General features: G+C 48.4%; 1 protein-coding gene across 5 annotated transcripts in view; it reads right to left on the bottom strand.

Annotated features, from left to right (window-relative positions):
* Positions 1-16,679, bottom strand: part of LOC121298025 (chromodomain-helicase-DNA-binding protein 6-like) — a 40,341-nt gene that overhangs the window by 10,387 nt on the left and 13,275 nt on the right. For all 5 annotated transcript variants that reach the window (XM_041224748.1, XM_041224744.1, XM_041224745.1 and 2 more), the window contains 23 exons: positions 16,534-16,668; positions 16,064-16,185; positions 15,592-15,835; positions 14,993-15,169; positions 14,495-14,638; positions 13,769-14,024; positions 13,046-13,256; positions 12,716-12,911; positions 12,379-12,543; positions 11,846-12,025; positions 11,004-11,114; positions 9,972-10,174; positions 9,362-9,561; positions 8,721-8,880; positions 6,853-6,942; positions 6,630-6,733; positions 4,488-4,596; positions 4,062-4,131; positions 3,561-3,615; positions 3,102-3,321; positions 2,585-2,793; positions 543-2,087; positions 90-238 (listed from right to left, as the gene is read on the bottom strand). In XM_041224748.1, coding sequence (XP_041080682.1) covers positions 90-238; positions 543-2,087; positions 2,585-2,793; positions 3,102-3,321; positions 3,561-3,615; positions 4,062-4,131; positions 4,488-4,596; positions 6,630-6,733; positions 6,853-6,942; positions 8,721-8,880; positions 9,362-9,561; positions 9,972-10,174; positions 11,004-11,114; positions 11,846-12,025; positions 12,379-12,543; positions 12,716-12,911; positions 13,046-13,256; positions 13,769-14,024; positions 14,495-14,638; positions 14,993-15,169; positions 15,592-15,835; positions 16,064-16,185; positions 16,534-16,668 — 5,055 coding nt within the window. The remainder of the gene's footprint in view (positions 1-89; positions 239-542; positions 2,088-2,584; positions 2,794-3,101; positions 3,322-3,560; positions 3,616-4,061; positions 4,132-4,487; positions 4,597-6,629; positions 6,734-6,852; positions 6,943-8,720; positions 8,881-9,361; positions 9,562-9,971; positions 10,175-11,003; positions 11,115-11,845; positions 12,026-12,378; positions 12,544-12,715; positions 12,912-13,045; positions 13,257-13,768; positions 14,025-14,494; positions 14,639-14,992; positions 15,170-15,591; positions 15,836-16,063; positions 16,186-16,533; positions 16,669-16,679) is intronic.

Below are 16,679 nucleotides of genomic sequence, written 5' to 3'. Positions count from 1 at the left end.
AAAATCATCAATTGCACCATTCAATGGAGCTCACAAGATCATGTCAATATGGAACAACGGAACTGAATGGAATCAGTCCAGGTTTTCACCTTTGGCCACTCAGAGAAGGAGTAAAGCGCTTTCTCCTGCAGCAGCTGAGCGATGGTGGGCTCCCGGATGTCCTGGAGAAGCCCCTCCTGGATCTCAAAGCAAGCAGCGTGGGCAGAGGCATCATCTTCACAGCTCTCCACAGGAACAGCTGAACAGGAGGGAAGACTGGGCATGAGGTCACTTCCTCTTGCGATTCTGATAATGGGCAACATTCACAAAGCCTTTTACTGTGCAGGCTATTTTACATGAACAGTATTACAGCTAACAAAGTGTACTCCCTTCAGTGCATTAACAGCACGTTAAAGCGATTTAACGTTTTAGATGGCTTACCTGTGAATGATAAAACACCAACCTGGTTTCACCCGATTTTATTGTGTGGGATTAAAGCCAGATTAAATCTTAAATTAAAATGAATCTGCAAACCACAGCCCCTAACTGATATCCTGACAGACCTGTGGGTTGGGGTTTTTCATCATTCAGGGCAAACAGCCCCATCTCTTCTTGTCTGGGTGCTATCAGACCAGCTCCAGCCTCTGATTTTATGGGCTTATTGTCTGTGAAGTGCTGGTCTTCGCTGTACTCCCCCGCTCTCAACTCCCCAACCGACTCCGATCCCGACGATGCAGGGGGAGCCTCCAGAACCGAGAACGCGGGAGACGCCTGGTCTGCTCCTTCGTAGGTTTGACTGCTGAGGGTATTTTCATCTCCAACGTCACAGACACAGCCTTGTCCAGCCTCCCTCTGTCCCTCCTCGGGCTCTTCTACGTTACTCTGGTCATCATGCGAGAGATAGTCCTTGTCGAACTCCAGGTTTACACTCTCACTGCCATCGCACAGGCTTGGCGCGCTCTGGGTGACGTCAGAATCGCTCAGCTTTTCCACAGGTTCGCTGATGTTCTCCTGTACATGGTCCTCACAGTCGTGGTTCATTTTGAGGTCCGTCACAGTGACAGAAGGTACATAGTCGGTTGCACAGGGATCAACGCATATGCCTGGAACTTCAGGCTCGTCTTGAACATTAACTGGACCAGTTATTTCCTTAAACAGCATGAAGCTGGATGGTAAAAGCTCCATACTATTGCCTTGGGAGTTCAAGCTCGGCATGGTCATGCAGTCTGGTAGGGAGCTTTCTGCTCTTTCCTCGGCTGGCTGGGCTGAATCTAGGAACTCTGACTCCAGGGTCTGCGCCCCGAGGATCGCTCCTGATTCGTTAAATATATCCGCTGCGTTGGAATGCTCCGTGCTGTCCCACTGTGTCTGCATCTCATCCAGGCTGCCCGACGGTGCCATCAGATCGGCCTCGCAGTGGTTCTGCTCATTCCCTAAAGAATCTACGTGCAGCTTGCCTGCGACAGCCTGCGCGTCGGCTTGCACGCTGTACGTATTCAGCATGCTCTGCCCCCCAGTGTCCGTGTTAAAAGGGAAAGCGTTGGACGAGTCTTTCAAAGCTTTTCCGTGTAGTGCGTTACCTGCCCCCAAGGTCTCATCGTGGTGAAGAGAAGCCAGACTCATCGAGTCCTCCATGAACACATCCTTACTGCCCGGCCCCACCTCCCCAACACAGGGGTCCATGATGCTCCCTGCAGCCTCCATGGCATGGTGGGTCCCTGGGTAAGGGAACGGGGAGGCGCACTGGCTGACATTGGCATCGTAGAGGCAGCAACGCGCCAGGGCGTGGCCGGGGTGGCGCTGCTTCTCCTTCTGCACGTAGTTCCTGTGCGCCTCCAGGAAGTAGAGCTGGGGGTCGTTGAGGATGTAGTAGTCCGTGCGGCTCAGCCCGTGCTTGGCGGCCCCGATCAGGAGGTCCCGGTCGTGTTTGCCACACTCCCACCACACGGGGAGGTAGAGACTGGGTTGGCACAGCTGGAGCCGCGACGCCAGCTCGGGGTGCCGGAGGACTTGCTCGCGCACCTTCCGCAGCAGCTCCATCCGGTACAGCGTCCGCGCCGCTCGCTCCTCCGTGATCGGCTCCACGTACACGGGCTGGTCCAGCGGCCCTGGGGACACAAGTTGGGCATTAGCATCTCCCAGTACGGTCAGGTCTCAAGACACATCTGGATGAACTGGTTACATTACATGAAGTTAAATTACACGGACCACTTGGTCCTGCTTAAATACAAAGGTTTGTATTGTTTGACTTCTGCATTAGATCTTTACAGGGCTGACCCTTTTTTGTATATAACTTAGCCCTTTTTTTAGTTATCAAACCTATGGCTGGTCTCTCTATTCTAACTTGGTCATTTGTGTACAGGTGAAACATTTTCGGACAGGATACAAAAACATTCTACGTGCAGGGCGATGCGAAAAATCTAAGGGCACTTTTAACTGAAATCAAAGTGAAATGCAAACACTAATAAAGCTGAGGTAGTTTAAACATTGAAAACAGTCTGTGCAGTTAGAACCGATCATCTCCAGTTTCTCTGAATCACAGTGCTGGGCAGCGTTTATCTCTTTCACAGCAGCTCGTAAGTAAGAAAGCTCAGCTCCCCTCTACCTTCGTCTTTCCTGGGAGGCAGTCGGCAGGAGCAGCGACACATGGCCACGAAGCTGTGGAAATACCTCTCCAGGCTCTGGTCTGTCTTTCTCTCTAACCGAGCGAACATCCTGAACTGCGTCCAGTCAAAGCACTTCTTTTCCGGGTCGAAAACCACTCCAAAGGAAGAGACCGTCCGGTAGAAATCTGCCTGTTCCCTTCTGGTCCACCTGTAGAGCGAGAGAGTGTTCAGATTACCCTCAGGAAAAGCTCCTGCAATACATCGTTCACAAGCACTCTATCTGGGCTTTCTATACAAGCTGCTTCAGGGGCTAAACAATGAGGCTCACATGACAATTGTGTCTGTTTCATATCTGCTTGATCAACAAGCATCAATGAGGGGGTGGATATTGGTGTCTCCTGACTTTTCTCAGCATGTAATAGTTGTAAAAGGTGTACAGACTACAGGCGCAGTCACCTGTTCTGCAGCTCCAGGTGTAATAGTTTTAAAAGGTGTACAGACTACAGGCACAGTCACCTGTTCTGCAGCTCCAGGAACAGGGGGTCCGGCTCCACGACTCTCCTCCTCATTTCCTCGGAAAGATGCCAGGTGCCGTGGCCGTCTGGCACCAGGAACTCACTCCGAATCAGCTCCTTCCGGTTGAAACGCTGGTACGCAGTGATCAGCCGGCGCAGTCTCGCGGTCAAGGAGGAAGGAACCGGCCACACGGGTCTGTCTTGATCGGAGCAGTCCGGGGCTTTAACCAAAACACACACACACACACAGCTTCACAAGGCTGAACGCTAAACCCTAATACAGGAAATGGCTTTGTTTTAGGTCATGTTTTGGTATTTTTGGCACCCTGATGCATTGTACATAATAAACGTTTGCCAGTATAGAGTTTTTTTGTTTGTTTTGCGATTAATGTTTGCAAGTGACATGCAGCCCATCACAGGATTCAGTTTGACAGTGGAGAAGGAGGAGCAGCTCACTCACCCGCAGTGACATTTTCTACTTTGTCTTCGGCTTCGTTACAGACGACAGCTTCCTCCTACACAAAAACAATGAACACAAATGAAGACGAGACGCGTTTCAGAGCGAAGTCGCTGTGTTTTGGAGAATGAAGAACGGATAAAGGGAGTGCGGTTTACTTATCATCGCGCCAGAGTCACCGCACGTCATGTCCCATGCTAACACTAACAGCATTTCACCAAGGTCATGTTAGTTAACAGGACTTCTCCTCTTCTTTCTGAAAGACTGAACCTCTGGAAGATTAGCAGCGATGGCACTCCGACCCACACTACACCCGGTGACGATCTCCTTCAACCCACTTCTTTACCAACACGGACTGTCACCAGTGTGAGCGCCTGACACAGACTGGGACACAGCACCATTCCCACCACAGGGGACTCGATCACAGCATTCACCGACACAAAGTGAAGACAAAGGGATGTGTACCTGTAGCTGTACAGACATCTTCAATGTGAAGTCACTTACCTCAGCCAAGTCTTTATCGCACTCCACAGCCTCCTTGTTGACCAAGTCATCTTCTTTACTCGTGTCGCTCCTGAAGGAAAACAAAACAAGCAAATAAGAAAATCTACATTTGACTGTCTATATCAGATCCTGTCTCCTCCTCACCTATTACTTATAACAAGTCAGAAATATCCTCTAAGCTGATGTACAGGGATGGAAATAAGACTTCCATTGCATGGCAATTTGATCCATTCCTGGCTTCTATGAGTTTAATAAGACTCACCTGAGCTTGTTACCTGTACAATGTGGCTAATCAAGCTCACAGTAAAACCTGGATTGGGTGAAGCAAATCTCATTAAAATGTTAAATACAACCACTATACAGCTTTGATCCCAGGATGCCAGGTGAAGTTAACTCTGCTGCTGAGCAGAGTGGCTGCTGACCTACCTCTCACTGAGCACGTCTGCAACCCCCTGCTCCACTTCATCAGGCATCCCCACCCTCTCCAGGAAGCACAGCTTGGGGTCTGTCCGCATGGCATGGTATCTTTCATACCCTGAGGGAGACAGAGCAACACAGGAGCCCATCAGCAACCTCAAGAGACAGGACTGGAAACACAGGAGCCCATCAACAACCTCAAGAGACAGGACTGGAAACACAGGAGCCCATCAGCAACCTCAAGAGACAGGACTGGAAACACAGGAGCCCATCAACAACCTCAAGAGACAGGACTGGAAACACAGGAGCCCATCAACAACCTCAAGAGACAGGACTGGAAACACAGGAGCCCATCAACAACCTCAAGAGACAGGACTGGAAACACAGGAGCCCATCAACAACCTCAAGAGACAGGACTGGAAACACAGGAGCCCATCAACAACCTCAAGAGACAGGACTGGAAACACAGGAGCCCATCAACAACCTCAAGAGACAGGACTGGAAACACAGGAGCCCATCAACAACCTCAAGAGACAGGACTGGAAACACAGGAGCCCATCAACAACCTCAAGAGACAGGACTGGAAACACAGGAGCCCATCAACAACCTCAAGAGACAGGACTGGAAACACAGAGCCCATCAACAACCTCAAGAGACAGGACTGGAAACACAGGAGCCCATCAACAACCTCAAGAGACAGGACTGGAAACACAGGAGCCCATCAACAACCTCAAGAGACAGGACTGGAAACACAGGAGCCCATCAACAACCTCAAGAGACAGGACTGGAAACACAGGAGCCCATCAACAACCTCAAGAGACAGGACTGGAAACACAGGAGCCCATCAACAACCTCAAGAGACAGGACTGGAAACACAGGAGCCCATCAACAACCTCAAGAGACAGGACTGGAAACACAGGAGCCCATCAACAACCTCAAGAGACAGGACTGGAAACACAGGAGCCCATCAAAAACCTCAAGAGACAGGACTGGAAACACAGGAGCCCATCAACAACCTCAAGAGACAGGACTGGAAACACAGGAGCCCATCAACAACCTCAAGAGACAGGACTGGAAACACAGGAGCCCATCAACAACCTCAAGAGACAGGACTGGAAACACAGGAGCCCATCAACAACCTCAAGAGACAGGACTGGAAACACAGAGCCCATCAACAACCTCAAGAGACAGGACTGGAAACACAGGAGCCCATCAACAACCTCAACAGACAGGACTGGAAACACAGAGCCCATCAGCAACCTCAAGAGACAGGACTGGAAACATTCAGGACTGTTACGCAAGGTTTTTGATTAGAAGGGCTGTTTATGTACATTGTTGAAGGTTAAACAGCACTTTAAAAAGCTGAATAAACAAATCTACCCTCAAACAGTTTTAACTGAATTAAACCCCAAAGAAAAAAACAGACATTCTTCAAAACAGCATCCCTAAAGTTTTGTGAATAGTGCCCCAAGTTACGCTCAACAGACCACAAAAACTATTTACCTGCAACATATTTGTGTCTGCATACAATTCTGATTGCATATAGTAGAGCACAGTGTGGGTTTGTAGAGTACGTTCTGATTGCACATGCTAGAGCACAATGTGGGTTTGTAGAGTACGTTCTGATTGCACATGCTAGAGCACAATGTGGGTTTGTAGAGTACGTTCTGATTGCACATGCTAGAGCACAATGTGGGTTTGTAGAGTACGTTCTGATTGCACATAGTAGAGCACAATGTGGGTTTGTAGAGTACGTTCTGATTGCACATGCTAGAGCACAATGTGGGTTTGTAGAGTACGTTCTGATTGCACATGCTAGAGCACAATGTGGGTTTGTAGAGTACGTTCTGATTGCACATGCTAGAGCACAATGTGGGTTTGTAGAGTACGTTCTGATTGCACATGCTAGAGCACAATGTGGGTTTGTAGAGTACGTTCTGATTGCACATAGTAGAGCACAATGTGGGTTTGTAGAGTACGTTCTGATTGCACATGCTAGAGCACAATGTGGGTTTGTAGAGTACGTTCTGATTGCACATGCTAGAGCACAATGTGGGTTTGTAGAGTAGACTTTGATTGCATATGCTAGAAAACTCTGGGGGTTTGTACAGTACATGCAGAGTTCTCTCTGCAGTCCTGAACAGCTCTCACCATGCTTGTGGACGCCTATAAGCAGAGATTTATCAGCGTCCCCGTCCCACCACTCCGCTGGAATCTCCAGGTAGTCAATATCAGGGAGCAGCACATCCAGGTCGCTGCGAGAGAGAGAGAGAGAGAGAGAGCATTTACTGAGCAGCCTCCCTATCTGCTGGCTCACACTCACAAAGTCAATGCAGAGAAACAGTAACAATGATAATACTATTTGTTTGGTTACCGACTGGGAATGCCTTCTAAAGATTTGACAGCCGCCTCTCCCAGCACTTCCGCCTTCAGGTAGTACAGCATCCTCACTCGGAGCAGAACCCTGTGCACAGCAAACACACACAGGCATGAGAACAGCAGAGTCTCTCCAGCACCACAGTACACACACACAGGCATGAGAACAGCAGAGTCTCTCCAGCACACAGCAAACACACACACAGGCATGAGAACAGCAGAGTCTCTCCAGCACACAGCAAACACACACAGGCATGAGAACAGCAAACACACACAGACATGAGAACAGCAGAGACTCTCCAGCACCACAGTACACACACACAGGCATGAGAACAGCAGAGTCTCTCCAGCACACAGCACACACACACAGGCATGAGAATAGCAGAGTCTCTCTAGCACCACAGTACACACACACAGGCATGAGAACAGCAGAGTCTCTCCAGCACACAGCAAGCACACACAGGCATGAGAACAGCAAACACACACACAGGCACGAGAACAGCAAACACACACACAGGCATGAGAACAGCAGAGACTCTCCAGCACACAGCAAACACACACAGACATGAGAACAGCAGAGACTCTCCAGCACCACAGCACACACACACAGGCATGAGAACAGCAGAGTCTCTCCAGCACCACAGCACACACACACAGGCATGAGAACAGCAGAGTCTCTCCAGCACACAGCAAACATACACAGACATGAGAACAGCAGAGACTCTCCAGCACCACAGCACACACACACAGGCATGAGAACAGCAAACACACACACAGGCATGAGAACAGCAGAGACTCTCCAGGACACAGCAAACACACACAGACATGAGAACAGCAGAGACTCTCCAGCACACACGCACAGGCATGAGAACAGCAGAGTGTCTCCAGCACCACAGCACACACACACAGGCATGAGAACAGCAGAGTCAGTCCAGCACACAGCAAACACACACACAGGCATAAGAACAGCAAACACACACACAGGCATAAGAACAGCAAACACACACACAGGCATGAGAACAGCAGAGTCTCTCCAGCACACAGCAAGAACACACAGGCATGAGAACAGCAGAGTCTCTCCAGCACCACAGTACACATACACAGGCATGAGAACAGCAAACACACACACAGGCATGAGAACAGCAGAGTCTCTACAGCACACAGCAAGCACACACAGGCATGAGAACAGCAGAGTCTCTCCAGCACACAGCACACACACACAGGCATGAGAATAGCAGAGTCTCTCTAGCACCACAGCACACACACACAGGCATGAGAACAGCAAACACACACACAGGCATGAGAACAGCAGAGTCTCTCCAGCACACACACACAGCCATGAGAATAGCAGAGTCTCTCTAGCACCACAGCACACACACACATGCATGCATGAGCTCAAGATATGCCCAACACAGCTCTCAGACCCCAGCTGAAGAACCTTGTTGTGCACCAAAGTTGTTCAAAATAACGAAGACAATGGAAACCAAAATCTGTCAGAAATTTTGAAAACTGTCTTCTCGTTCAAACTTGCTTCAGCTGATTTGCACTGGTAATGCTGCCACTATTTTAACCCTTTGCTTCCCAGGGTCTAATATATTCGACATTGAGAAAACAGGTGTTAAATAAGTGTGAGAAGATACCCAGGGCAGTAAAGGGTTACGCGGTCCGCTCTCTTTATAACAGCATGGTCTCACTGTGGCCAGTAAGAGAGATTCCACATTGCCACATGCAGTGTAAGTTGCACATGCATACATCCCATGGGTCCTGATCTCTCAGGGTCAGGGTCCTGATCTCTCAGGGTCACGGTTGAAGCAGCCTGTACACACAGTAATCAATCCAGTGTGGAAACACAGCCCACTTCCTCACCTGTTACAGTGCTGCTTGAGGTGCTTCTTGTAGCTGTCGTCGTGAAGCAGGATCTCTGGGTTGCAGCTGAGCAGCCAGTCTGCGCTCTTTGTCTCCGGCAGGGACAAGGGATTCTTCAGCTTCTTCCCCTTCCTCCCCCTGGGAACCGGCGCAGACAAGCCTGGGGAGCACAACATGACAGGCTTGATGCTGCATCACTTTTATTCTGTAAAGTGATCCAGCTCTGGTGTCGGATTTTAAACAAATTAAAAACAAAAAAAAAAGTAATTAGGTAATTAATCTTTATATGGCAACTTGAATCGTCAGGTGGCCGGAGATGAGAATTATTTTACAAAATGTAAGAGCAATCTGGTGTGTACGATTAGTGGTCAAGCCTTAAAGAAGAAGAGATTTTTTGAGTGTGCGCCCAGCCTCGTCTCTGAGTGTCATCAAGCAGGGCATGCAAGGATGATTTACCACTGCTGTGAACTCTGGAAAGACATTCATTCATTATATATATATATATATATATATATATATATATATATATATATATATATATATATATATATATATATATATATTATATACACACACACACACACGTTAACGCACCATATCACTGATGTGGTAAACTTTATCTATCTATCTACATATTGTACCGGAGTGGTTCTGCAGGTCCTGGCTGTGCCCGTCCTTGGTGGGGGTGATGAGGTCCCAGATGAAGCTCTTGATCTTCTCATCTCCTTTGTAGTGTTTGACGCAGTAGACCAGCAGCGCTCGGCAGATCAGCTCCATGTCCTTCTCCACCAAGTGCCACTTGAACCTGCCGTGGGTCAGGATGTCCTTCCAGCGGCCCCAGCTGCAGCAAACCACAGACAGTAAAACACACACTAAAACAATGCACTCCCCAGAGTTGAGCAGTCCTCCTGTGCACGGGCCCTCAGGAGCATGCTTCTCAAAGAGCGCTAGCTTTGTGAAGAGAACCTGCTCACCTATTCAGAATGACTTTAAACCATCTCACTGTGTCACAATGAGGTGTGCGAGCCTGCTCACCTATTCAGAATGACTTTAAACCATCTCACTGTGTTACAATGAGGTGCACGGATCAGTCAGACATGCTGGGAGTTTGAGGTCTTGCAGTTAAAACATTCAGCCACCAGGTGGCACTGACTGGTCCTGGACATTTCTTTTGGTTCCTGTTTAAAGACAGTTAGTATCTGTGTGTAAACATTCTCCTGCTGTTCTGCTCGTATCTGCACCCAGACCCACCCGAATATGAGCAGGTTCTTCTCGACCCGGAAGCACTCGGCCCGCATGTAGCGGCGGTTCCTCTCGTTCAGGCGGCGGGTTCGGGACGGCCGGTCCTCGGAGTCGCTCTCCAGCTCGGAGAACTCCATCAGCTCGTCGTCCTCGAAGGAGTTGTAGTGTCGGGTCTGCTTTCGCACGCGCGGGGTGTCGATCACCAAGCTCACCTGCAGGGAGAGAGAAGGCACAAGCAAAACATTGGTCTCTGCATGATGCAAGTGATGCCATTATTGCCCTGCTTTAAAATGCATTCAAAAGAAAGCAGTTTCAGTATTGTTCTAGATGTCCTGGATGTAACTGAAATGAAAAGGATGAGCCAGATCTGTTAAGTGAGCAGAGTGCTGCACACAGAGATGATACAGTGCACACCGAAGAGCAAGTTGCACAGAGATGATACAGTGCATACAGAAAAGCAAGCTGCACACAGATATGATACAGCACACAGAAGAGCACGCTGCACACAGAGATGATATAGTGCACACAGAAGAGCACGCTGCACAGAAGAGCACACTGCACACAGAGATGACACAGTGCACACAGAAAAGCACAGTGCACACAGAAGAGCACAGTGCACACAGAGATGATGCATTGCACACAGAAAAGCAGTGCACACAGAAGAGCACGCTGCACACAGAGATGATATAGTGCATACAGAAAAGCACAGTGCACACAGAAGAGCACACTGCACACAGAGATGACACAGTGCACACAGAAAAGCATGCTGCACACAGAGATGATACAGCACACAGAAGAGCACGCTGCACAGAAGAGCACACTGCACACAGAAAAGCACGCTGCACACAGAGATGACACAGTGCACACAGAAAAGCACGCTGCACACAGAGATGATACATTGCACACAGAAAAGCAGTGCACATAGAGATGATACCGTGCATACAAAAGAGCACAGTGCACACAGAGGAACACAACTGCATCTGGCTCTTCAGAGGCTTGAGTTGTTCACAACGTGGTTCTGCAATCATTTCCAGGCCTTACCTTTTCATCTTTGGAATCGAGTTCCAGCTCTGCTATTTTCGCCCACTTCTGCCAAAAGTTCGGGTCGTCTAAAGAAATGTCAGTTCTGTTTCCTGAAGATACAAAGCTTGCCTGCAAGAGAAGACCAAAAGGTATCGGCGCTGTGCAGACCACAAAGAACCATGAACCAGAAGAACAGCTTTTCAATCCAGGGAAGTGAATCTTGTGAAAACGTTAAGACTCGTTGTCAGTGCAGGCCATTTTTATTTGACTTTCACAATAATAATAATAACAACACTATGTAACACAACTTTTGTTCCTGGGTAGTAAATGTTATTTCCTAATTGTTTATGCCTCAAAAGTATAGAAAATGGCTATTATTCCCCACAAACTCTGCTTTTGTGACGAAGACAGCGATATTTCAAAATATCACTATTTCCAATGGGAGAACGGGCAAATGTGTGAATACAGTAAATACAGTGTAATCGTAAATCTCGAAAAACTACTCACTTCTAAATCTTTTGTAGTCATTTTTGTATTACTTTAGTATAAATACATGTTAATTTGGATTCATATGTTGTTTTTTTCTGACTTTATGTGAACGAAAAGACACACATTTGCCCGTTCTCCCATTGGAAATAGTTATATTTTGAAATATCGCTGTCCTCGTCATAAAAGCAAAGTTTAGAATAATAGCCATTTTCTATACTTTTGAGGCATAAGCAATTAGGAAATAACACTTACTACCCAGGAACAAAAAAAAGAAAACATTGTTACATGGTGTAATAATACATCCGGCAGGTGTGAAGACGACTGCGACGGGGTCCTTGCCCGCCCCGGTTCAGGTGTGCTGCTCTGTCTACCTTGGCGAAGGTGGATCCCTTTCCCTCGGTCTGGATGGTGATGGTCCGCGTTCGGCGCTGCAGGATCTGGTCAATGTCTTCCTCGCAGAACTTGGAGCCCTCGTCCTCCTCGTCCATTAGGGCTCCGTATGCCCCCTTGCGCAGGAGGTCCTCCACCTCCATCTTGGACAGCTGCTGCACCTGCAAAAGCAGAGCGAATGAGCGCTGGGTCTAACAGCACAGGGGTGGGGTCTCACCGCACCGGGGCTGCCACTCCACTCCACTCCACTCCACTCCACTCCACTCCAGCTCTAGCTCTCCTGGGACAGAAGAGGGCACCCCTCATTATCTAAAGAATAATGTATTAGTACTATTGAACAGGGTACATGCTTATCCCCCAGTCAGAGCGGTAGATAAAAATGAGCTTCTGACTCACATAGCACGCTATGCTATCTAATTTATAACACATAGTTAAAGAGATTTAAATAGAGCAGGTTGTCACGCCGATGTCAGGGGGGACTACATGTTTTAAACGGCTATGGGATGCCACTCACCCCGTTGGTGCTTCCCTTTTTGTTGATGTCCTGCAGCACTGCTTTGTCCAGCCCAAGCTTCAGGCTGGCTTTGTCGAACATCTCCCTTTCATAGGAGTTCCTGGTGATCAGGCGATACACCTTGACCGCTTTGCTCTGGCCTATTCTGTGGCAGCGGGCCTGAGCCTGCGAGATCACAGGAGGCAAGGGGTTTAAGAGAGAGAGAGAACTGATCCCGCGAGCTCATCCATAAGATACAGTGAAGCAGCAGAACACACCAGAGCTGCTAAACAAACCCTGGAATCCAGCAGTCCCCAGGGGCCTGCACTCAGAATGGTAACCGTGTAAGAGAGCTCACCTGCAGGTCGTTCTGTGGGTTCCAGTCTGAGTCGAAGATGATGCAGGTGTCAGCAGCTGTCAGGTTGATGCCGAGGCCCCCTGCTCTTGTGCACAGCAGAAATACAAACCGGTCCGAATCCACTTTGCAGAACCGATCGATAGCGGCCTGGCGAAGGTTCCCTCGAACTCTCCCGTCGATGCGCTCATAGGTGTACCTGAAATGAGGTTTGAAACTTCTGAGCCATTGAACAAAACAAACATTCCCTGGGCAAGTCTGAAGCGTGCAGTTCTGCAGCCGATGAGGTAAGATTAATGGAATGGCTGCAGTCGCTCCAATCCCACCCCCTACCGTCTCTGGATGAGGTAGTCCTCCAGGATGTCCAGGCAGCGCACCATCTGAGAGAAGATGAGCACCTTGTGTCCGCCGGCGATCAGCTTGGGCAGCAGCTTGTTGATGAGTACCAGCTTCCCCGCAGCCTGGATCATGGCCTGCAGCTGGAAGTCCCAGGCTTCGGGGCTGTGGTTCTTCCGGAAATCCTCCAGGATCTTCTCCTCCGCGCCTGGAGGACACAACAAAGAACCATCACAACTCTGGAGCTCAGAGTCAGGCTCTGTGTTCCCAGTGTGTGATTGCAGCGTGCTCCCGAGACAGCCTGGACGCAGCCCGGTTTTCCAGAATATGCTGCAAGAGAGCAGCCTGCTCTTAGTTATGCACGTTCAGGACAATCCCCACGGCTTCAGTAAATGACGAGTAAATGAACTTGCTTGACTGTGTGCGCTACCTTTCAATTTCTCTTGACAGAAGGGATTTTGCCTGTCAACTGGTTGAGGAAATTGAAACTGACTGTTTTGGATTAAGTAAATAATTAATAGCACCACATTACAGCTTAGGTTACAAGCAAGGATTTACTATTCTAAATTCAAGAAGGGCATGTATCACCAGCCTTATCAAAGCGAAAGTGAATACTTCTGCACACAAAGCTCTTAAGAAACGAAATGTTAACTTCAAAAACACATGACTAGAAGAAGGTGGAGACGTGGCGCCCGGTCTGGTGCAGATACCGCTACCCACCGGTTATCAGGTAGGGGTGGTTACAGCACTTGCGCAGCTCCATCATGGTGTTGATAAGGTTGGGCATGTTGTGCTGGTTGGCCCCCTTGGCCAAGAAAGTGAAGTTCTTCTCCAGGATGGCTCGGTAGTATTTCTTCTGGATGTTGGTGAGCTCCACCTCGATGATGGTCTCCTCCTTCGGGGCCAGGTTCTTCTCCACATCGTCCTTCAGCCTGCGCAGCATCATGGGCTTCAGGAGCGCCTGCAGCTTCTTCACCTGGAGCAGAAAGAAAAGGGGCCAGGAAACAGTGAACACAAGGTGAGCAGAGAGAAAGGGGCGAGGAAATAACTAATACAGCGAATTTCCACAGAGGGTTTAGCATTGCTAGGACACACGAACGCCTAGGAGCTCGGAGAAGGTGTGTGTGTCGACTCTTACTGTATATGAGGGGTTACCTTGTTAAGTTCAAGATGAGAGAACTGTGAGGCAAATCTGGCTGCTCTAACCGTGTAAAATAAAATCTCTCCTACAATAAAAGTCATCACATAACAGGAGATAGTATTCCACTTGGGAATTACTAAATCTGTATTTGCTTTTGTTTTGTCGTTTTGAATAGCTTGGGATAAGAACTGTGACTAATTGTGACAAAACTGTGATTGGTTAATTTGTAAAATGTGATTTGCAAGAGGAGGTGTAAAATCCAGGTGAATAAAAGCATCTTCACTCTGGCCCCCGCTCTCTCTCACCTGTTCCTCCGTTTTAAGATCTCCAAATTCCTCCAGGAAGGTGTTTTCCGAGGGAAACTGCATGGGCTCCAGGAAGTTTAAGAGACTGAAGAGCTCCTCCACAGAGTTCTGTAGCGGGGTGCCAGTCAGCAGCACTTTATGTTCCTGCAGAGCGGAGAAATCATCTGAACACAACAGAAACTTCAAGCCATTGTGAAGCACAAGGCAACTAACAAGAAGCACAATCTCACCCAACGAAAAGAAAGACTAAAACGTACAAGGGTGTGAATAAGCTCTGCTAAAACAGTGCTCCAAATTTACCAAGCAATTAAAAAACGTACAAAAATAAACTGCTCAAAGGACAAAGTGTAATAGTCCCAACCACAAGGTTTAAACAATGACACCACCTTAAAAGAACAATGCAACAGAAAACACAGGTAAAAAGTCAAAAGTCTTTATTCCTAAAAGCCAGAAGGGGAGTCATGAGTTTTTTAAAGTGCAAAGGGTTTGGGTCCTGACCAGGTTCATGAGTTTCAGCCCTTCCAGCAGCTTGCAGTTCCTGTTCTTGAGGCGGTGAGCCTCGTCGATCACCACGCAACGCCAGTGGATCTTCTTGAGCTCTGGGCAGTCAGCCAGGATCATCTCGAAGGTGGTGATGACCCCGTGGAACTTGAACAAACCCGGGATGGGGTTAGCCTGCAGAGAAGGAGGGGCAACAGACGTGACTCCCACCTCAACCAACCGCTTTTCAAGAGCATTACACGGGGTAAAACTTGCAAGCCTGACCATTTAAAATCAACAAATGCACAAGCTAAAACTTGTGTCTCCTCGGCTTAGTTTCACCTAACAAGTTATGATGGGGTGTTGAGAAGCTATGGATGAATTACATTAGTCTTGTTTAAATGCTGATGATTTTAAGAATAAAAAATAATGCAGACCATGAAAACATGCTGATTTATATTCTATTGACTCTAACATTGGTTTAAGTATTTAAAAAAAAGAAAAAAAAAAAAGTGCAAAGTTGAAGCTGACGCCAGCGAGCCCAATGCCTTGAAATCAAGTAATGGTGAAATACTGGTGCTGCTGCGGGGGTGTGCCGTGTGAAGCAGGGCGCTTACCTGCTCATCCTTATACAGCATCTCATACTGCTGGATCATCTGCCTGCTGATCTGGCTGCCGTGGTACACGATGGCATTCATCTCAGTCCAGGTGCGAAACTCACGCTCCCAGTTGGTGATGGTGGACAGGGGCGCGATGATGAGGAACGGCCCTCGGATCCCCAGCAGGAATATTTCGTAGAGGAACGTGATGGACTGGATGGTCTTCCCCAAGCCCATCTCATCCGCCAGGATACAGTTCTTTCTGAAGAATAAGACATTTTCCATCAAGCACATCTGAACACGTATCTGTCTGCTTTGCCCAGTATGCAAGACTAAAGCACAAGCTTTGGAGACGGCATCTTGTAAAAGTGGGTTTTTACGAAGGGGAGTTTTAATGCTATGGTCCGATAAAAAGCTTATACCAACATATTTCTGCCAGTTTATCTCAGCAAATGTGCTGCCAGCCCCCCTCCCCCATGTGTTCCTGTACCTGTTGTACCAGTTGAACAGCAGCCAGTTCATCCCCTCCAGCTGGTACTCGCGTAGCTCGTTGGCGTTCCTGTAGTCCCGCGAGCGCTCCAGCTTCTGCCATGTGTCTGCGGCCGGGCGCTCCTGCAACAAGGACGTTTCAATGAGCACCACTGCAGTGCACATCTTCTCATTCACTTGCAGCCTGTTTCATTTCTCTTCACAATGCAACACGCACGTGCATGTAACGTGCTGGCTGCGTACAAGGAGCACTACATGCATCTCTTGTACAGCAAGCTCCTGTATTACCACCCTGGCAAAAACACCATGCAGCCAGCTTAAATTTTTCAGGAAATAATGATAACCGGCTGGGAAAAAATACAATGCGTTACAATGTGAACTGAACTGGGTCACAGGCTCACAGCAGCACATACAGGCTCCTACCATGTGAACTGGGTCACTGGTCTCACAGCAGCACATACAGGCTCCTACCATGTGCTTTACGGCAGGGATCTTCTGGATGTCCTCAAACTCTTTGATTTTTCCTGGATCCACATCCTCCTGTAACTCCCAGGTACTCTCTTCATAGGATAGGGAGCACCACTTCACCAAATAATGGGTAACTCCCTAAATAGGCA

Source organism: Polyodon spathula, chromosome 23, assembly GCF_017654505.1.
Source record: "Polyodon spathula isolate WHYD16114869_AA chromosome 23, ASM1765450v1, whole genome shotgun sequence".
NCBI classification, from domain to species: domain Eukaryota; kingdom Metazoa; phylum Chordata; class Actinopteri; order Acipenseriformes; family Polyodontidae; genus Polyodon; species Polyodon spathula.
The sequence above is the reverse complement of the archived record's forward strand: the minus strand, read 5'-3'. Positions and strand labels throughout refer to the sequence as shown.